Here is a 22,547-nt window from a genome sequence, read left to right as displayed (position 1 = left end):
CGTCAAAAAGGATGACAGCTCTCGAGCGGCGCGTTGTTGACATTCGAGTGAAAACCGCGATAAATTTTTGATCCCGTGTGTGACCGATTCCTGTTTTAAATAAAACTGATACCAGCTGAATGCTACAAAAACAAAAACAGTTATCATTACTGACTCAATGTGTAATTAAACTATATTAAAAAAGTGTTTATATGTTTTAATGTTTTAGTTTTTAAAAAGTGAGTAATAGAAATAAAACTTTTTATGTCACATTATTCCTGCTCCCACTTCCCGGTTGAATCGACTAGTCTAGAGGTTGAGGTTTTTTTATAAAAAGGCGCTGATCAAAGGGCTTGGCCTTTAATCGTGCACTCTGCTGTTAAATTAATGTAATGTCTAATGTCCATGCATACACTGGCCCTGTAGACGCTTTTCCTTGTTTACCTTTCACAAGCTCAAGCTCCATATTGATCAGTTAAGTAATATCCGAATTAGTCGTGAAGGGTGTCGTAATTAAACCACACAGGAAGTTTTTTTTTTTTTTTAATTTATTATTTAATTATAACACTGAAGTTAGCGGTCAGCTGTCAATTTAAAAACTTTTTTTAACAAATTAATTACAATAAAAAAATGCTTCTAAAAATTTTCACTTGTAATTTTTATTAATTTTTACATCTGCAACTTTTTAATAATATTTTTTTTATAATAATTAAATTGCTATAAAATTATAAAAAAATTTTTAATATCTGTCAACTTCAGTGTCATATTTAATTAATTATTTTTCAAATATTTAACATTTATTTTTTTTTTTAATTTCAGATAAAGAAAAAAAATTTGCATTTTTTTTATATTCTTCACATGCAATATGGATTAAATGTAATTCATTTGTTACGTTATGTTTTTGTTTTTAAAAAACATCATGCCCGAGTGATTTGAGAGTTAATATTACCACACTGCACAGTTTTCACCGCTCATACTTACTTACAAAATCTAAATCTATATGTGTATAATAGAGTACATAGACCAAAGAGGTAGATAAAGACCCGATGCTCTGGAGAGTATACTCTTTAGTTTTAGTGTAGTATTCCAGTACCTAGTACCGAGTAAAATGCATGTAAGTGTAAGTTCATCAACATCAACATCAAACATCAGTGCAGCAGCAGCGTCACTTTCTAACAAAGCGCATCACCGTTTCCTAGTATTAGTTGTATGAATAAGTCAGTTCCTTTTATTTATATTTTTTATTTATATTTTTATTTACAATTGTATTTGTATTTATATTTACAGTATTATATTATCATGTGCAGTACATAGGTACTCAGTAATGGTACATAGATCCGATCGTGAATCATGAGAAACTGGATACGGATAGCAATAGTAAAGCGAGCCCCACGGGTCTTAGGAGTGGTATGGACCGGACTGATCACCGAGAATAATAACGATAATAATGATACTACGTAACGAAGAATAAAGAGAGTGAGCGAGCAAGATAAATAAAAGGGAGAAAGAGAAAGGAAAAATAACGAGGGGTCCCTCTCGCATGACTCGCCGTCGGGATCGATTCGCTCTCCTAAAGCCCGCGGCCTATAATTAGAAGAGCTTGCCCGTGGTCTTTTCCCGCTTTTTTTATTTCACTTGGTATAGTACTACACCGGGGTATAATAATAATTATATATATTTTTTATCATCGGTGTTTACTATTGAGATTTTATTTAGCGCTGATAGATGTTCATTAAGGGCATGACTCGAGGTCCAACGTTATTCAATACAATTGAATTACGTGAGTTCATTGACAGGCTTTGTCGATACAAGTATTGTGAAAGACTTACTTATTATAATCAGTAGTACAGCACTAGCAATAGTATTGACGTTAAACTAACGTGTGTTAATTTTTTTTACAGATAAGCTCGGTGTCTAGTCTTCAAATAGAAGCGAACTAATTTAGATATTAGAAGCTATTATCATAGACTTAATTCTATTGATATAATATCGCGTTTAGCGGTGTGATGTAATATATAATAATGAATTGATTATTGTTATTATTATTTGTCATAGTCGTTAATTATAAGCAGAGTATATCGTCCTGGATAATCGGCAATTAATCATGCCGGTGAATAGGATGAGAATGTGACACCTGTTAGCGCATTTACTGGTATGCAAGCTCTTTGGGCGTGTAGTGGATGCGGAGCCAAAGCTTTGAGTAGAAATCAATGTCTCGTGATGACGTTGTGTTACATTGGTGTGCTAGCTCTGATGTATGAATGTTAAGCACTCTCGTTACTTTGTGCGTGCATCTGTGTTGCGCATGACGTATTTTTATCATAACTCATATCACTGGTTTTTTTTTCTATTTTTTTTTTTTTTTTTTTTTAATATTTTAATAGCATACCATTTTTCATTTTATTAATTTATGTCTCATTTTTTGGATTATTTTTAGAGTGACAAGCGTGATGGGGTGTGAGGAGTGATAGCATAAGTTAGTGATCTAATAAGAATCCGGCATGATCAATTTTTGGAAAAATGTGTTAGAAACTTTGGGCGGGGAGGCATGGAAGCTGAAGGTAGCCGGCTGGCTCATCAGGGGCTCCACCACCAACTCACTTTACCACCGGGCATCCCCGGACTTGATGTCGTAAGAGCCCTGCACCAGGTGTGTTCTGTGACCAAACATCAATCCATTATATATTTAACGACAACTCGTAGTATATATATATGTATATATGTTTAAATATAGTACCGTTCCCACTATTATATTATTATTATTATTATTACTATTATCATCATCATTATCATCAATCCAACTAAGCATTTATTTGCGCACTAATGTATACTCCCACTTAAATTCAAACGCAATGAGTCTTTACTTTGTTGTATTTTTACGTTGTATATTATGTAAAGTTACGATAGGAATAATTGCCCTATCTGTTGACTTGGATGATAATTAGTTATAATCTTAAATGGTAACGGTAGCTAAAATAATTAATTTTAATGTAAATGTTAATACCAATTTGATGATTGATGTTTTTATTATAAATTTTATTTTAGATTTATTAATAATTTTATATTTTATGGAATGAATATAGACAATTATCTCCCTGCGATCTGCACTGGACTCATCGCGGGAGGAATTGCGTCGACTCCGAGAGATTGTTGGCGACTTTCGTGGAGAGAGCTACGTTGAGACAGTTGAACGTCTGTCGCTCGAGAACCACGTGCTGCGTCGCAGAATTCTCGACGGAGTTAAAACCGAAGCTATTAAGGATGTGTCGATTAGTTCTGCGGAAGCGGCCGCGAGGTCTAAGCTTCAGTTGTCACCAGTTTTAATTATTGAAGAGTGAGTTATTCATTTTTCATATTGTATTTATATATATATATATATATTTTTTTTTTTTTAATGTGAATTATTTTATGAATTTTATATTCATTTTCTCGGCAGAATTTTATTTTAAAAAATTTTTTATTTTAGATACTTAAAAAAATCTAATTGTAAATTCAAAATGAAACATACGATGTAAAATTATTTAATATTATTAAAATTAAGAATGAAGGCTGGATCGCCAGAGAACCGGAGATTAAAACGTTAAATAACAATTAAAATAACAGTTTGCCGCGTAGTGTTTCTATAAATAACTTTATTGCGTTTGCTTCTATATAACCGAGTTTTATCCATTCGTTCAGTTTGTCAGAAACATCGCAACCAGTAGTGAGTACTGTCATGGACACTGAACCAGAGAATACGCCAAAGGACTTGGACCAGGCGGAGAGCCAAATAAATCTTGAACAGCCGTCAATCACAGAAGAAAATAAAGATGAAACAAATGTTGAAAATACTTCTGTAGTAGTAATAACTGAGTCGCCTAAAACTCTGGAAGAAATAACTCCGGAGGTAAATGAAAATACAGAAAAAGAATCTGTTGACGTTTTGGATGCTCCCGCAACGCCTAAAGAAATTTACGAGCCAGCGGACCTCCTCGACGTTCCAGATAAAGATCCTAAGGACATGAGTCTTCGCAGCGTTTCTGACGGAGACAATTCCGTTATTAGCGAAAATCTTCAGCTGTTCACGCCAGAAGTAAAACAGGAGTCGGAAAACGAGTCTGAGGAATTGGACGATATCGAGTTGATTTTCACCACCGAGGAATCCTGTCGCGACGTTGGACTCCAAGAAGACTTGGTTTCTATCACTGATACTGATCATTGGCACGGTAACAATTCTAATAATAATAACAACAACAACGACTCTACCACCAACAATAATAACACTGGCGAACAACCAATGTTGGTGAAGTACAAGTCCGCGGACGAGGCCGGAGTCTGCAGTGGCGACAAGACTGTCGGCAGTTCCGTCGACGAACCGGTGTCTTCTCAGAGCTCGTCAATCGACCGTGAAGAAAGTGTCGATCGCTTTGACGAAAGTTCAAACACGCGGTTAAACAAAATGTGGTCACAGTGTTCGGTTCTTGTGGAAACTGACATCAGCAAGTGTGGCGTTGTCGAAGAACCAGAACACGCGGCGAAACATGCGGCGAGGAGAAATACTCTTGCTGCTCCACCGACCGCATACAGGTGAGATTTTTTTTTTATTTTTTTTTTTTTTTTTAAAGTATTTATTTATCATTTTATATTATATTGTAATTTTTTTTTTAATAGATAAACGTATTCAAATGAATAGGTGTATAGATATGTGCAAATATAATATTCAAATTTCACATGGAAAGTATCATATCGAATTTAAAGCAGTATTATGTAATAGGCATCTGTTTCTCGGCGTTTGGATTCTATATTCTGTATATATGTATATCTATAATAGTAATAGTATATACTGGAAACGAAACGTTTTCTCTACTCCACTATGTCTAGTATTGATTAAATGCAACTGTACTGGAGTATTAGAGCCAACTCACCGTAAAACCTGATTGCTTTGAGATAATAAGCTCAATTGAATAATATAGATTGGCCACCATTTTTATTAATCGATTTATCTGTATTTATAATTACATAATATTGTAATTGAAATTTAAATTTAAATTTAAACTATTTTTATTTTTTCAATTTTATATACTGAGAAGAAATATTATAAAAAACGTAGATTTACTCGGGAAAAGTATCTCTTATTCCGGAGCACTTTATTATTTTTTATTCCAAGTTATAACTTACAAGTATATACTTATTATTTTTTTATGTATAATTTTATTCAGGCCCATAATCCATCGTGAAGCTCTAGCAGCAGGTCGTAGAAAGAGCTCGACACCATTACGCCCGGTAATGGACCGGAGTTGTGGCGCAAGACGTGAATCCGGTGCACAAACAGACATTTCAGCGCTTCCTGCCCAATGGCGATCAGAAAGTTATCTGGCTCATAAAGTTGCCCATACGTTTACGACTCTGCCGAGCAAATTTGCTCTTCCGACGGGTGTAGCCGGCAGACTTCGGCTTTCAGACAAGACACGTGAGGCCAGAAGAGTTATGCTCTCCGACATAAGTTTCACTAGCATGGTGCCTGAATTATCTCGCAGTGCTGATCATCTCTGTCACGATCCACATTCTCAGGTGAATATTGTTTGCAAACAATCGCTACCGTTTTACTTACATTATTACCGCTTTTTATTACTAACACACACTTGTGCGGGAATAAAAGCGAGAGCCAAGGAAACGTGACTCACTTTATTTTGATTCGCTTCCATGGTCTCTTAAACGCTGACATGCACTCTACTTGCCGATGACTAATTACCACATTCATTTTTTTCTCAGCAATGTCTTTACAATTTACAATAGGTGTGTTCTATCTTCTATTAGCCGTAATAACATGCACTCACCGTGTATTTTACACATATCTCGTTACTACTGATGCCGATAATAATAATAATAATAATAATAACAATAATAACCATGGAGAAAAATAAATGTCCTCATTTAACCCATTTACGTTTTATATTTGCTACTACTTTGTAACATCCTTGTTTATGACATAATGGAAAATATTTTTTTTTTTTTATTCCGAAATCAAGTTTTTATGTAACTATTATATTTTTTTAAATATTTAAATAAGGTAAAAGCTCCCATTATTGATACTCTATTTAATTTTATTATTTAATTATTAAAATCTGTTGATAATTTTTGATATTTCATGGCAATTTTACATATTTTTAAAATTAAAAATATAAACTATTTATCGTAAAAAAATTTCATTTTTTCAAATGTACTAAAACTGCTTATACGTTTGTAATTTCTTAACAATATCGTTAAGAAAGGAATTATTTTCAAATCCATACTTCTAAATGTTTTTTTTATGTAATTGCATTGTTTAAAATTATTTTAAATTATTTATAGTCTAAATAATCATTTATTTATACTTTATCGAGTTAAAATTAATTTTAGCATAGCGGATGTCAATAATGGGAATACAAAAAAAAAATTTGACAACATTGATTTGAAACACGATAAAAAAATTCAAATATTCATGACCACTCTTACAGTGTCAATGATGGGGGATTAATTTAATTTTTTAAACAATTAATTGTAACTCTAAAATGAAAATTTATCTGAATAAGTAAAACAATTATTGTATAGATGTAATTATCGGTAAAACGTCAATCTAAATTTTCTCAACCGTAAATTAATTAATGAACTACAATTGAATTTATCTTAGAATTGCTTCAATTCACGTGGATGTGGAATACGCACCCCGGAGGTCAACAGACGTGAATCACTGGGGTCACCAGCAAGTTATTGGCCCCGGTGTAATCTCGGGGCCGGATTATCAAGCCCTTGTGACTGTCGATTATCAACAGATCTCTACTCCTCAAGATATCGCGGCTCCTTGACCTCAATACCCTCGCCGGGGCTTGAAGTTGTAGGAGGACCACCTCGAAGACATTCCTGGCGGGTTAATGCCGCTTCCTTTGACACTTGGAAAGTGCCAACTGCGACGTCGACACCTCGTCCAACTTGGTCTTCGATGCCCTCGTCGCCAACTCACGTCCATCCGCCTTCAGTGTCCAATAGAATTATTAAGAATCCTCCCAAGAGAACTAGATCCAAAGTAACCTTCCAAGGTATTTATTTATGTATTTATTTATTTTTTTTTTTTTTTAATAAATAATAAATTGTAAAAATTTTTAATAACAATTTTTTTTTTTTTTTTTTTTTTTTTTTTTTTGTATTTATTTCAGAGTGTCCGATGATACGCGGAAGCTTGCCAAACTTACGATCTGATTTAATTGTCAGTGAGAATAGTGGTGATTCAACAGAATCGCTGATTGATGAAGCCGAGGACTACTTGAGACGTAGCATCGACTCCATGCTAACAATATCCAGTGCTGATTATTGGAGCCGACAGTCTGCTAGACGAAGAAGAGCACGAAGACACTCAGAGCCTGATTTATTTAGTGAATGGAATCCACCCCAAGATGCTCGACCTTATTTACCAAAAGTAACTTTCTTATTTCAATTAGTGTTGTTGTTGTTGTTGTTGTTGTTGTTGTTGTTGTTGTTGTTGTTGTTGTTGTTGTTGTTGTTGTTGTTAATAATGATGATGTTGGTATAGTAACTAAATTTATTCACGAGATTAAATTATAATCAAATTCCCGTTGAAGGATATTCAAACAATTATTAACAATCTGTTAAGGTTCCACGAGATCTCAAGTTAGATCACCTTGTAAAAGTAATATCACCCGAAGGCCGCGTACTTCAAGGCAAAGTACGATACGTTGGTTCAGTTCCCGGCAGAGAAGAGATTCATGTGGGTGTCGAATTGCCAACTGAAAGCGGCTCCTCAGATGGCACGTTTCACGGACGAAGATTCTTCGACTGGTGAGATTTTATTTCTTCAACTAATTTATTTCTTCTTCAATATTTAATTTAATTAAAAATAATATTTGTAGTTGTGAAACTGTTAATTACCATTGTGAGTTTAATTTATTATATTGCTACCATATAAACATATTTATTTATACAACAGCAATACACATGTGTATTGTATCTAATTTAACAATAGTTGTATGCTTTTAAACTCTTCAACTACTGACTTAGCTTCGTGACAGCGGCTATTTTACTGCAAGATAACTCGTTCGTGCTCTTTGGTGGCCTTGCTGTGAGAAGACGTGCTTGTTTTGACTTAGGTTGACGGTGGAACTGGAAAATATCAAATATTTACACTGGGGAAATTATAACCCACCATTACAAATATAATAATTAATAACTTTTAATTAAATGTGTGTAACGTTCTGGATTTTCCAGGACATGATTTTAATATTTTTAATTCCAGGTTGGTCTCATTAGGGTGTCAATAGACCTCAGGTGGGCCTGTTGCTAAGCTCTCTTTTAACTTTTAAGGATTTTATCATTGTAAGATTTAAATAAATTTAAAGAATATCAATTCCGATTAATGAAATATATTTTAAGAAAACTTTAACAAATAGATAGAGAAGTCATCGGAGTCCAGCTCTTACGATGTTTAGGCAGTTAAAATTTTTAAATTAAAAATTTAATAAAATATTATAAATTTAACGGGAACGTTACAAATGTTTGTTTAAAAAATTGTTACAGTGAATCAGAACGTGCTATCTTCGTACCATTTAAAAAAGTGGTGTTAGCGTGGTGCACCACCTGACCCGAGTCAATGACCGGTTCAACCGGTACCACGATATTTACAACGCCCCGAATTTTGCTGTCCCAGTACACCATGTAAGAGAAGTTGAATTGGTCGATAATCTCAAGGAATAGTACTCTACTGATTCTATTAATATTTACAGTGAGTAAATACAAACAAACCAACATGCATACATTCTGTGCTACATAAAAACATTAATATTGAGTTAAGTTTAAGAATAACTTGAGATAATTCGTCGGGACATGCAAGTTGAGTACAGAGAATTAAATAGGGATACGAGAGTTTAATAATGACAACAATGACGACCATGACTACCACGACTACGACATTGACATTTTATTTAACCTTAAGCCGGCGACTGGAAGGAAATTATAATAAAAACCCTTATCGATAATAATCAAAAGTATTTTTAAATGCGTAAGAAAATCATTTGTGCATCGGCAATGGCACGGAAATTTTATTTAAATAAAAATTTATTAATTAAATTATATATTAATACTATTATTAAATATCTAACGTATATAAATAATATTGATATTGTCATGAGCTTTTTATTAATCATATCGGGTTGTGTATAAATTTATTCAATGATGGATACTTAACGTAAATTTTGTGTAATAAGCTATTACAGAGGCTGAAGCTATATGTATTTATGTACTCAAGTAAAAAAATTTAAAAAAAATTATAATAATAAGAATAAGAAGAAGAAAAAGTAAAAGAAGAATCTAACATTGTCTGTTCTTTGGATTAACACTTTGTGAGCATAATACTGTCTGTATGTATATATTATCCATCACAATTGATGATCGGTTCAATAAGTCTATTGATCTTTATTGTGTAGAGTAAATTCTCTGTTAGAGTTATAAAAATACTCTGCACTGAAAATAAATAAAATAAGTTAAGTATTTATGACAAATTGCCAACGAGGGTACCTGGTGTCAAGATTGGTGTTAACTTTATTATCATTATAAGTATAATTATGATTATAATTATTTTTTTTTTTTATTAACTAAAGTCGACAAGTTTAATTTAAATTGTAATAACGTGACAAATTTTTTATATTTTTTTCAACAAAATTGTTAGATCGTTAACTTCGACTCCTTGGAACGATTATCGTAAGAACATCGTACCTGTTTTATAATTTATTGTTATTATTATTAACTATAATTAGCATCACATTTGAGCATGCCAATTAATTATAGTTTATGCCATTGCAGTACAACATGCGTTCAACGCACTACCATTTTTGTTTATATAAATTTAACAATTATTATTTTGTTTTATTTTATTGTGATCGCGCTTTATACATCAATTAATAAATTAATTAACTTGTTAATTAATTGTATTTCATAACTAAGATGATAACTAAGTTAGTTTATATTAATAATATATATGTGTATTGTAAAAGCATATTTCAGTCTGCAGTATTTAATAAGTCATTGACTTGCAAAGATTAAGTAATTCTTTTTTTTTTGTAATTAATTTTTATAAAATTATTTTGAGATTAAGAATTTAAGGACATTCTTAGATTGTGCCTTTTTTTGGAACCAAAAAATTTATTTTTAAAATATTTTAATTAATTTTTTTATAAAGCAAAATTTTAATAATTAAAATTTTTTTATTATTTAAATTATAATAGATCTAAAATTTTTTAATTACTGAGGCGCTATCTAAGAATAGGCTTAAAAAACAAGTATTTTGCTATGGTGCAAATTTCCTAAAGTAACTACTTCATTTTAAAATTATTGATAATAATTAATATATTTTTACAAAAAAAAAAAAAAAAAAATAAAAGAAAATCTGATCTCGTTTGTTGTAATTATTTTTATTTATTAAAAAAAAAAAAAAAAAAAAAAAAAAAAGATCATACTTATCAAAAAATTAAAGTGTTCTGGAGAAAAATAAATCAATTTATTGTAGAAGAATATTTAAAAATAAAAATAGAAGAAAAAAAAATATATAAATATAATTATAGTGCCAGAGCTTGGATGGTCGAATTTAAAAATTATAATGCGATAAAATAATATTATGTAAACGGATAAATAACATATATGAGGGTAATTGAGCTTATCAACGACCAGAAGAGCGAGAGCAAATATATTAATAGGAAACAAAGTAACAAAAAATGTTAATTGATGTTAAATTGCTATAATTATTATGTTAAGTGTTTCGATGTACCATATTGTTAACAGAAATATTGATTGCGTAATATTAAAATACATTCGAGCTTGAACTCGACTTGGCTTAAAAAAAAAAAAAAAAAAAAAAAAAGACTATTGAGTTTTAAAATAAGGAAGAAGAAATGTATAAGTATAATGTAAGAAGTATTTTTATTGTATTTTCTTTACGTCGATTTCAATCTCGAAACGTGAAAGTTAAGCGTGACTGGACATGCTCTCTAATTCCTACTCGGCAGAATTTATCGATTTTTATTATAAAAAGAAAAAAAAATATTTAAATACATGCATAATGTAAACAAACAAAGTATTTTCCGTTTGTTTGCACAGTCAATATTTAAAGCGGTCTTTTTAAGTATTATAAAAAATCTTTAGCACTGCAGAATAATTATTTGAACTACCCAAAATATTATTATGTGTATGATGAATAAATGAAAGAAGAAATAAAATAGTAATTTCAAAAAATCAAAGCTTTACTGAAAAGTAAAAAATTATAACAACTATTTATTATATATGAGGAATTGGAGTGATGTAATTTAAAATAAAACAACTACATAACTATTACTGTAAATCTATTAAAAATTGTAATTCAATAATCAACTTATTTTATTTACAGATCAACAGATTGGCGATATGGTAATGATAGCAATTGATAATTATCAATCAGTAATTAATAATTGTTGTTGCTGCTGCTGTTGTTGTTGTAGAGAAAATTAACGATGAGCAGGATAGTCAACGAACCAGTTATAAGCCCCATTATTCCCAGTTTGAGCGCCAAAGTCTACGTAATCGAGTATGGGTGATCTCTCAATTCGCGGTTGCTGGCGTTCTTGCTGTAATTGCTGACCGTGTGACAAAATTTGCGGTATATAAGCTTCTGTTTGTCTCGGTGGTCTTTGCTGAATCTGCTGTGGGTGGAGCTGCTGTTGCAGCGGATTAACTTCAATTATGTCCATTCCGTCGATTGGTATCGCGAGATATCTTGTTGCCGCGGTGGTTATGGAAACACTGCACACTACTATCAAGAAATTCTAAACAGAGTTCATCAAGTAAATACATTTTTTTTATGAAAATTAAGTTAGCCGACATCTAAAGATTTTTAGAAATTTTTTTATTGAAAAAATTATCACAAAAAAATTTTTTAAAATTTCATTTGTAAAAAATTTGAAAAACTATAAGTGCATTTTTCAAAAAAATTTTTTTGTTATAATTTCATTATTAAAAAAAATCAAAAAATTAAAAACGTCGCCTAAATTTAGTATTATATTTTTTTCTACGTTATATGTATTGGTAAGAAAAATAATTTTTACAATAATGATAGTGAAATTAACAGACATCCATCAATTTTTTGGATTTTTATAACAACTTTATTATAAAAAAATTTTTATGAAAAAAATTCTACAGCGAGAAATTAAAAAAAAAATATTATGTTAAAATTGAGACATGTGATAATTTTTTAAAATTATTTAAGACATAAATTATAACGATTAAAATTTTTTTAATAGAATCTACAATACTTTTAAAAAAGAAGTAATAAAAATGTTAAGTGATTTTTAACAGATAAATTTTTTTATTAAAATATTAAATATACTGAGTCAAATTATAATTGATACACTCATATATTATTATTGTAAACTAATAATCAGAAAAAAAATTTATTTAAAAAATTCCATCTTTAAACGCTCTAAAAAATTATAAATGGAATTTTTTAGAACAATTTTCTCGGCTTAGTTTATTTTCCAAAACAAATAAAAAAATTGTCAAGTGTCTGCTAATTTCAGTATCATATAACAAAAAAAATAGACATCAATATTAAATAAAAATATTGACGTCAAGTCATGAAGACTTGTGAGAAGTAATTAGCATATACAGAAGAAATATAAATATTTTAATTTTTTTTTTATATTTTTCAATACCAATGCCAATATTTTTATGTAATCAATAAATCAAAATAAGTATGACATTAAAAATGAGTGATAAAATTTTAAAATACAAATTATGGGTATTATTTGGCCCCTTTAAATTTATTTACAACTTAATAGTTAGTAAACAGCAAAATAAATTCTATTTAACTACTAAGGTCAAGGTATTGTCCCACAAATGCAATCGCATAGAGCTGTTTTGTATTGGTATTGGTATTGTAAAAAATTCTAAGCGCATACGGAAATTCTAGAGTGTTTGTAAATGTAATGGGTACGTATGGCCATTATATATTTATTGCGAACAATGGACAGCGGTGAATTGGTTTTATTGTCGAGGAACATAAACCAACTGACGCTGAATGTAAATATAATATGGCACGACTCGAGGGTGGAATATAAAACATCATACGCTATATTGACTAATGTTAGTGTAGTGTACTATACGCAAAAGGGCAAATACTACTTCTCAGTAAATACAAAGTGTTACTCTGCTATGTACAGTGACCCAATTCTGGTCTTAGTATATTGGATCGAAAAGTTTAAAAAACATTGTCGTGTCGTGTCGAGACAGAGAGACGGCGCCTTTAATGTTCTTTCGAAATTAATAATACTTTTTAACATTATTAATATCAAATGTAGAAAATAAATCTTGATAATTGTATCTTACATGCTGATAAAAAAATTTATTTGATTTAAGAGAAAAATTTTTAAATCAAATAAAATTTATTTCAATCAAAAATAATTTCTTAGATCAAGAATTTTAGTTTTTTTTTTTTTTAAATTAAATTAATTTTTTTATCTGCACATAAAATATTACAAAAAATTTTTTTACATCAAATCTTTAAATTTTAAATTTGTTAAAATTTTCTATAATTCTCTCCAGCAACTTTAAAGTGTAATTATTATGAGTAATTATAAAAATTAATGGCAACATATGTTATCGTTAAAAGAGAGTATGGGAGACGTGTTTTAATTGACCTATAACACGCTAGTTTATTTAATAATTGATACTAGGAGACGACAAGTAATTAAAGCTGCCCTGATAAATTAATGCCGTCACGTGTGTGTGATAGATGTTGCTCTCTAGACAATATAGAGCGTGTTTACTATTACTATTATAAACTACATACGCATACATAAAATAGAGTGGTGCGTTATACAGGAAACCGCAGTAGACTACAATAAGGGACAAATTGTTCTCAACCACTAATTCAATTTCCTTATAACTTAAAACAATGAGCTACACGGTCTATACAATCTCGATAAATTTTATTACTTGTTTTATGTTATTTACCAGATAATTCATGGCGCCGGTGTTGTTGTCGATGTTATTGTTCTAGCCGTTTTACTTCACTGACAAGTACCAACTGGTAATGCTCGATTACTGACAATCAATGACGAAGAAATTAAGCAAACCCGGATTTTATAGAGACATCACCACAGCTTTCACGAATTTTTCTATAAAACCCGGGTTTCTTGTATCGCTTCGTTCCGCTATCTCATAATCGACAACTAGACACGACCGCAGCCGCAAAAAAAAAACAGATACTGTTGACTTCCGATCACGTTTTTATTTTACTTTTAAAAGTATTGTTGCGACAAATTTCAATATTTTGTTTGTTATAATAATTACTTTTATTCGTTATTTTTTATCTAATTATTTATCACACTTTTTTTTTTATTTTATTTATGAATCTTACGTATAGGCAAATAAAAAAAAATCATTAAATTTTTTAGTTAATAATTAAAGCAAAAAATTAGTAATTAATGAATTAAATAAATGAATGGTAAGTTGACAATTAGTTGATAACACTATAAACAATCTTAATGACTTATAAACATTGTAAAGTTTTTTTTTTAATGTATAAAAATATAATTTAATATTTATACCTCTGGATAATGAGATAGTAAGGCACGGAGAATAATTTTTTTTCATAATAATAATAACTAATAACTAATAATAGCGACAATAATCTCCTGTATACTTAAACTTCCGTGAAAAAATTAAATATTTCTTTTTACGCAGAGAAAACTTTCGACCAGCGAAAAAACTTCTTACTAAATAACAATTAAATAAAAAAAAAAAAATAAATAAATAAATATCTTGAGATTCTCAACAAGTGTTAATCAAAACATTTCAAGTTTATCAGAATATTCGTCGTAACTCTCTTCACCACCTGGCAAATATTTATGCGATTGTGTATCAACAGGAAGTTTTTTATCAGTTTCATTTTCCTGTTTGGTGCCCTGTTTTTTCTTGTCAAAAGTTGATTTTTTCTTCCAGTTGGTTTGCGGAGTCACCAAATCGACTTCTTCGATGACTCGCTTGCGTGGGGTGGTCAAGTCGATTACTTCTGGAGTGATTTCGCGTTGCGGTGAACTGGATTTCGTGGTCACTGGTAGCGTGCTGTCCCGAGAGGGACTCGAAACATCTTGCTGCTTCAACAATGACGCGGTTGAGCTGGCAGTCGACCAAGAGCCGTCATCGAGAACCGCTAAATTTTCCATCACCAATTGTTTGCCAATATCAATATCCTGTGTAAATATTAAATATTAAATTATCATTTGCAATCTTCTGAGTAAATATTTATATTGAGAACATGTAGTACAGTCTGATTTCGGTAATTCAGTCTAGACCAGTGACAACATATCTCAATTGAATATATTGATTGTAAATTTAATTTTTATTGATAATTAATTTTCTACCCTAACTAAACTGCATTTTAATAATTCTGTCTTATAACTTATAAGTAATCTAAACTAAAATAGAGAATAATAAAAAAATTAAATTAATCTCAAAGACTATATTGGTTGTATGTTTATTAGTAATTTCTTTATAGTAGAGTTTATTTACTTGAATATGTGATGAGTCTTAAGATGAGACAATTTTACACGCAAATACTACCTATTTATTTATCATTTTGTTATTTTTTTTTCCAATGATTAAATTTGAAAATTCTCCTCAAATTACTTTATTATCTCAGTCTTTATTATCCCCTTAAAAAAATTTTTTTTATTCTGCTTTTTCTTACGGTGCATTTATGATGAAAAATGTCTTGAAAGGAAAAATGAAGATTTTGACAAATTTTTGAGCCTTTAAAAATTGAAAAAAATATTGGCTTCTATGTTTTTGGATAAAATTTCTATTTTATCTTTTTTTGATGTTTTTTAGATGTTTTTTTTTTTTTTTTTTTTTTTTTTTAAATATAAAAACAAACAATTGATCAATTTGATTAAAAAAAAAAATTCTATGGCTTATAAGTAATTACCAAAAAGCGAAATTAATTATTGTTAATAATATTTACCCGTGTCTCCAAATATTAAATTAAAAAAGTTATCGTCGAGAATATCTGTGATGATTTATATTACCTTCTTATCATTTTTATCATACAGGTCAACACATGGAATAGGTGAGCCTTCTCTTCGACTAGTCCCTTGACTAATGACTCGCTCCTTGAAGCCACGAACTTTAGTAATAAGAACTTTCCACTGAGCGACCCAAGATAAATCACTGAACCTATCACAAGCTTGGTCACTCCACTCATATCCATTTCTGAAAATAATTAATAATAATAATAATAAGTAAAAAAATAAAAGTGAGTAAGTTTAGTTTTATTTATCTCAATTAAACATTAAGTACAATAACATGTTATTTAATTGAGTGTATTTTAGTCATGGATAAGCAGTCAAGGTTCTTCCATTTCCATTTAAATTTTTAAAATTGACTTTGTCTGACATAGTTTCTCTTGAGATTTATCCTCAGTATCATAAAGTCTTTTAAATGAAAAATAATTGCTGTAGAAAAATTTTTTAAGAAAAAAAGTTATTGTCTTTTGTATGAGTTTTTAGTTTTATCTTTAAATTGCTGGATGTAACTACTGCTGGTACTTAAATATTTACTGCAGTACTCCTGCAGAATATAAAAAATTAATTATCTTTTAAATAAATTATTTTTTAGAATTGACTGGAAGAATAAAAATAAAACAGTAAATAGGATATAGATTAAAATATATTGATTGAAAGAACTTATACTAGGTAAGTCAAGGTCCTGTATTATATTTTGTCCTCAAGTCTCAAGATCTTACCGAGCTTTTACACTCGGGAAATACATGAGTTTTATATTATCAACGATAATCGATTAGAGACTTAGGGATTCAATCTTAAAATAGTTTCCGTTGAGGAATAGAAGCACATACCAATGCTGATACTCTGTAAATGTAATATATGTATTCACGAATATTAGTAGCGGATTGAATAAAGTCATTATTTCTCAATTAATTACACTACTTGCTCTCTGTATATTAATGATTGGAATCGTACTCGTAAATCATCATCATCGGAATATTCGTGTGCATTCGATAATTATACTGCAAACAACCTACTCCAATTAAGTCGTGAAATGTTAATCAATATCTCTATCAACGTCCATTCAAATATTTATAAATTTATGTGGGAGTTTATTTGAAATTTACATACTTTCACTTAAATTCTCCGATAACTTAATTGTCATCATTAAAATCAAATCAAATAATTGGTTGTTAAAAAGAAAAGTAAATATTTACAAGTGGGGTCAATCATTTTAATTTTCATTTTTTTGAACGTAAAAAATTTCTATTTAATTTTATTGATTTATATATTTTTTTTTAAATATACATAAAAAAATGAACAATTAAAAAAAAAAAGTTGATTATCACAATTTTAACAAATTTTCAAAAAAATTGTAATATTCAATTATTTTTTTAATTTTTTTTTTTTATGTACTTTTAAAAAAAATGTATATTAAAAAAAGATAAAATAAGAATTTTATCCACAAACATGAAAGCCAAAAATTTTTTCAACTTTTGAAATCTTTATTTTTTTTCTTTCATGACATTTTTTATCATAAATCCGCCGTAAAAACAAGCAGAATAAAAAAAAAATTGAAAATGTTAATTTTTTACCTACTTATGGGTTTGACCCAACTTGTAAATAATAACCAAAAAAAAAATTTTTTTAAAAAACATTTTTTTTATTTTATTGGATTGAATTTATGTTAAATTTTATTGTAAATAATTTATAAAATTGTTATTGTTACTTTAGTGAAAAATATCCAAGTTTTTGATAAATGATAGGTAGTTTTAGTTAAACTTTTAGTTTTAAAAAGTATACTGTAGATTCAGACTAACGATAGATACGGAAAGCAGTTTAATTACTTGTTTCACTAACGATCTGATGAAAGTACAATTGCACTTCCTGTGATGCCAAACAATTGCCTGACCCTATCTATAACGTACGAGAGCGCACGCATGACCGAAATAATTTTCATTTAAATTACTTAGACTCTTTTATTCTATTTTTCTGAATATAATAGAATATTTTAAATTATTATTACTGTCACAGTTATACTGCGAAAATTTACATAAAATTGTTCTATTCTTTAGTTTTATGAGAATTACTTGCATATTTAATTTTCTTTTAAAAAGAAAATTCTTTGATTTAATTTTTTATTTATTGAATTTTTAAACAATAATTTTTAATTTAATTTTCTTATTCATTGAATGATTAAAAAATTTTTTAATTTCCGCAGATTATTATCTACAAATCTCACCAATTTTTTTTATCAATTACGTCAACAATATCTTGAAGATAATTACAAAATCTTTCTTCTCTCTCTCACAACAATTAAAACAAAAATAACGTCTCATTTAAACGATAAATCTGAATTCTTAACAGATTGAGATTAAACTTCCTCTAAGATTTCGGGGGTCAATATCCCAATCGATAATAAAAAAACCATATTATATCATTCGTGAATTTTTAATGATAACTCACTTCTCATTACTCACGAGATTGATTTAAATTCGGCTCTCAGTGAGGTATAATTATTTATATTAGAAATTAATACTTCTGGATTATTTTGTCAAATAATTATTAAAAAATGTCGAGTATCTATAAACTGAAATAAATTAAGGTCAAGTGTACTTTACATTCACTTTTTTGCATTCAAGGCAAGCTGCAGTGAATTACACGGACGTACAGTAATTTAATCATATTCATTGAACAGCCTATGATGATACTGCCTCTATTGTAGAGATACACTCAGTAAGTAGAGATAGAACGTATTGAGAGTGAAAGTTAAGAATGGAATTACTCGTCCCGGCTATTTCGGATATTATTTTCCAATATCCGTGGACCATAAAAAATTACAAGAAAATAATCGAGAAGAATACTTCTATCGACAGTCCAGCTTTTGACCTCAATGTTAATGGAATTCACAGTTCATGGAATCTGTCCATCAGATTCTGGAAAGGACCAGAAGGTAAATTATCTTCTTAATTCAAAAATTTTTTTTAAATTATATAACGTCTGCTCCATCTTAAAAATATTACAAAAATTAAATTCAATGTTACTATGTGACTGCCGTGACTTGTAAACTGTAAATAAATAAAATTTAGCTTTGTTAAATTGCACTGTACTTTTTTAACTATTGACTTTTTTAAAGATTTAAGCTCACCCCGATGTTACACTCATCAAGAGCTTTCATTTGAGTACCCACATGCATTTTGATATATTTTTCATATATACATATATATAATATATATAAATATATGAAAAATTGATGTGGGTACTCAAATGAAAGGTCTCGATGAGTGTAACATCGGAATGAGCTTATATCTTTAAAAATGTCAATAGTTCACAAGATACAAGGTCATTTCTTAATTATGTATCTAGAGATAGATCATTTTCAAATACAGCCTAAATACTTATCATAATAAATTGACTATCAGTGAGAATGATTTGAAACCTTGAAAAGCTACAACTCCAGGTCAAGACTTTTCCAACGATACCAAATTTAACTACGAAAACCCATTTTATCTTATAAATACACTGACCACAAAATTTTGCTTATTCTTTTAATAATATAGATAAGCGATACTGATAATAAATAATTTTTCCAGGAAAGAGATTAAAAAATCCAGTTGTTTTGTGTTTAAATATGTTAAACTGTAAAATAAACTCTTCAGAGCAAGCAAAAATTCGCTTTCAATTTGGAATTTACAATGCTGAAGTAAATCAATGGGAGTACTTCAACATTGGTAGAACAATTATCGAGCTAAAGTCAACAGCGGACATTGTTTCTCTGGGATATCGAGAGCTATCAGTCGTGGAGAGACATTTGAAGAATGGAGCGATCAAGCTGGTAGTAAAAATACAAATGACCGAGTACGACTCCGATAAACAGGTAACTGATCTGCAATTACTGGTTAAATATTGAAGCATTAATTGGTAATTCCCAGTTCCATTGATAGGAACCAGCGAGGTTGACCAGGCATCTCAGAGATGCGGACACCAAGTTTATCTGTAGCAAGGGTCAAGACGAAATTCCAGGGCACGCAAATGTCAGAGCTTCTCATAGCGACGTGCCAGCGAGTATTGACAAATCTGCCAGACAAGCAGGAGATCAAAAGACCGAAGTGAATAATTTAATTACTCACCGCTAGATTATATTGTATTATAAATTTTCATATTCATTATTATTATTATATAGATATTATGATTAATAAAAAGACCCGTCGCTTGATATTTTTTATAAAATCCGGAAGATTTTTTTTTTAAATTTAATATAAAAATCTAATTAAATCATTAATTTCCTGTAAATTGTATTATAATAATTATTAAAGTTAATTTTTTTAAATTTGTTAAGTTATTAAAAAATACTCAAGCGCTAAATTGATAATAAATAACTTGACTAACATGACTAATACTCACGGAGGTCTTATATTTGCCAAAGAACATTCAACAGCCTGCAACCGTAAACTCAGAAAATCTGTTCTAAGTTCATATAAATCCGTCCCTTCAACAATTTCATGGTCTCCATAGTCCAGAAAGTGAATATTGAACCCTTCGTCCATGACTGCTATAACTTCAGCCCGGTAGAAGCGGTTATCGAAGCTAAATTTAGCGGCGACTGTTTGTCCCACCGAGATCTGGAGCAAAATAATTCAACTTAGCCCCAACAAAAATAAATAAATAAATAAATAAATAAATTAATAGCTTACATTTTTCAGTACATGAAGCTCTTGGTTTTCTTTTTTGGAGTAATACTCGGTCATCTCATCAATAAGTTTGTCCAACTCAAGGATACTATTTCCTACCACCTGAATCCAGAACTGACTGGGACTTTCAGAAGCACTGACGTAAACCTCCATCACGCCGTCTGCAAGAAATTTATCAATTAATAAAAAAATAAAGAAAATAAAATAAATAATAGCAACCTGCAGTGACTAAGCGAAATATAGATTATTTATTAACTTACCTTGTGAAGAATCAATAGCTTGGACAGAATCCGACTGAGTAAAAGTACTTCTAGGAGAAACTCTTCCCCTGGGAGACCTAGAGCTCTGACTGACCTCCAGTTTTTCTTGAGTGTCTTTGGACTCTTGTACAAGTTCCTCGAGATAGCAAACAGCGGATCCAATCTGCTCGGCAGTTCCCTTGATGATAATGCGTTTTTTGTCATCAGCGCTAAAGCCTTTTTCTATTATCAACTTGGCGTTAGAAGTTGCCTGAATCGTGTTGATAACTTCCCCGCGATCTGCAAGAAGCAATGACCGCACTCGCGTGGGTACAAACATTTCATAGGTCTCTATAACCGGCTGGTTTTCGACAATATCTATAATAAAAGCTTCGGCGAGCTTGATACACTCAAAAGTGCCCTTTATGAAACAGATTCTCGTTGAGTTATCAACATTATCTTCAGAGAACTTTATCTTAGTGGAAGTGCGCTGTTCAATGTCCTTTATCGTTGATCCACCGCGACCTATTACTGCGGGCACTAATGCTCTGGGTACTTTTACCTCGATGGTCATGAATTTTTTCTCGCGGACGGTTATTGGAGCCTTGGACTCTTCTTCCTTAAATTGCAAGTATTAATAAATATAATTATTAAATAAAATTATAAATGATAAAATTTTAATGTAAATGTGTACGTCATGTAAATTGAGTAATTGAGTAACTAGTTGACGGCATTTCTAAGCATGACATCATAGGTATTTCGAGTACTTACTTTTTTGTATAAATAATAATACAATCCAACAAAGACACCTGTTAACGAAAGACCAATGATCGCGGGTATCGACACATGTCTTGCTGCCCAACTCATCTTAGCTGTCGGTGATAGTAAACTGCTGCTAATTTAATAATCTCTATTTTACGTAAGCTAGGGCTTTGTCAACCCATGCAAATGCTTCTGAACAAATAAGAAACCAGTACAGAGTAAATTTAGTTTTTTAAATGCGTCAGTATGATGTAATTGCGCATACTCGATAACCTACAAATAAAACAAACTTTAATTATTTACGAGGAATTTTAGTGGTTAGATGTTAATTTCTACATGATAAATTTTTATTTATTCTTATTTACTTACAATGACTTTTTATTTTTGATTAACTGTCGTAGGAGAAATAATTTCATAGAAATTGTAACGACTTTTAACAGTTGATTGCACATATATAGTTGTTTTTTAAAAGTTATCTCGGGAACACTGGCGCTGTCATGTCATGGAGACTGCACTAAAATTCAAAAATGGTATTAATTATTCATGTTACTATTTTAAAATTAAGAATCATAAAATTTATAATAAATAAATAATATTGTTAATTATTCTTATTATTTTTATTTCTTAAAAAATATTTTATATGATTAAAATATAATTTTTGTTGACATTTTGTACTGCGCGCGCGTTTTAATTTCAACCAATAACAAATCAGATAAAATTTTAATGTTTTTAATCATTTTAACTAAAAAAAATTAACAAATTTTTAAGTGACGGCTAACTTTACTTTAATGTCATAAATATTTTTATTTACTGTATTCTTA

The 22,547-nt window shown here is 29.9% G+C and overlaps 3 protein-coding genes across 6 annotated transcripts; 1 reads left to right on the top strand and 2 right to left on the bottom strand.

Annotated features, from left to right (window-relative positions):
• The first annotated feature begins 6 nt into the window (after nt 1–6).
• Nucleotides 7–15,111, top strand: LOC141536527 (uncharacterized). Of its 4 annotated transcripts, none has more exons than XM_074257112.1 (10): nt 7–218; nt 2,417–2,629; nt 3,063–3,313; nt 3,658–4,545; nt 5,178–5,529; nt 6,629–7,034; nt 7,152–7,411; nt 7,607–7,791; nt 8,527–8,731; nt 14,974–15,111. In XM_074257112.1, exons 2-9 carry the CDS (start codon nt 2,528–2,530, stop codon nt 8,588–8,590), a joined length of 2,508 nt encoding a protein of 835 aa, XP_074113213.1. In that variant the 5' UTR covers nt 7–218; nt 2,417–2,527; the 3' UTR covers nt 8,591–8,731; nt 14,974–15,111. The 4 variants fall into 4 exon arrangements, with proteins under 4 accessions (XP_074113213.1, XP_074113214.1, XP_074113216.1 ...); XM_074257113.1 differs by lacking the exon at nt 7–218 and adding an exon at nt 1,317–1,455; XM_074257114.1 differs by lacking the exons at nt 7–218; nt 14,974–15,111 and adding an exon at nt 11,384–11,518 and having other exon boundaries at nt 1,908–2,629.
• On the bottom strand, nt 10,400–14,397 carry LOC141536532 (uncharacterized). Its single transcript, XM_074257122.1, has 2 exons — nt 13,984–14,397; nt 10,400–11,798 (listed from the first exon to the last, which is right to left on the bottom strand). The coding sequence occupies exons 1-2, from the start codon at nt 13,993–13,995 to the stop codon at nt 11,481–11,483; spliced, it is 330 nt and encodes a 109-aa protein (XP_074113223.1). The 5' UTR covers nt 13,996–14,397; the 3' UTR covers nt 10,400–11,480.
• Nucleotides 14,409–22,237, bottom strand: Papi (tudor and KH domain containing protein papi). Its single transcript, XM_074257116.1, has 7 exons — nt 22,096–22,237; nt 21,736–21,999; nt 20,986–21,583; nt 20,729–20,886; nt 20,439–20,656; nt 16,059–16,242; nt 14,409–15,224 (listed from the first exon to the last, which is right to left on the bottom strand). The coding sequence occupies exons 2-7, from the start codon at nt 21,829–21,831 to the stop codon at nt 14,817–14,819; spliced, it is 1,662 nt and encodes a 553-aa protein (XP_074113217.1). The 5' UTR covers nt 21,832–21,999; nt 22,096–22,237; the 3' UTR covers nt 14,409–14,816.
• Between the last annotated feature and the right edge of the window lie 310 nt (nt 22,238–22,547).

This window comes from Cotesia typhae, unplaced genomic scaffold (genome assembly GCF_013202065.1).
Source record: "Cotesia typhae breed Kobodo isofemale line unplaced genomic scaffold, CoteBio_Ctyphae scaffold_152, whole genome shotgun sequence".
NCBI classification, from domain to species: Eukaryota; Metazoa; Arthropoda; class Insecta; order Hymenoptera; family Braconidae; genus Cotesia; species Cotesia typhae.
Note: the sequence above shows the minus strand (reverse complement) of the source record. Positions and strands in the feature narration are given on the sequence as shown.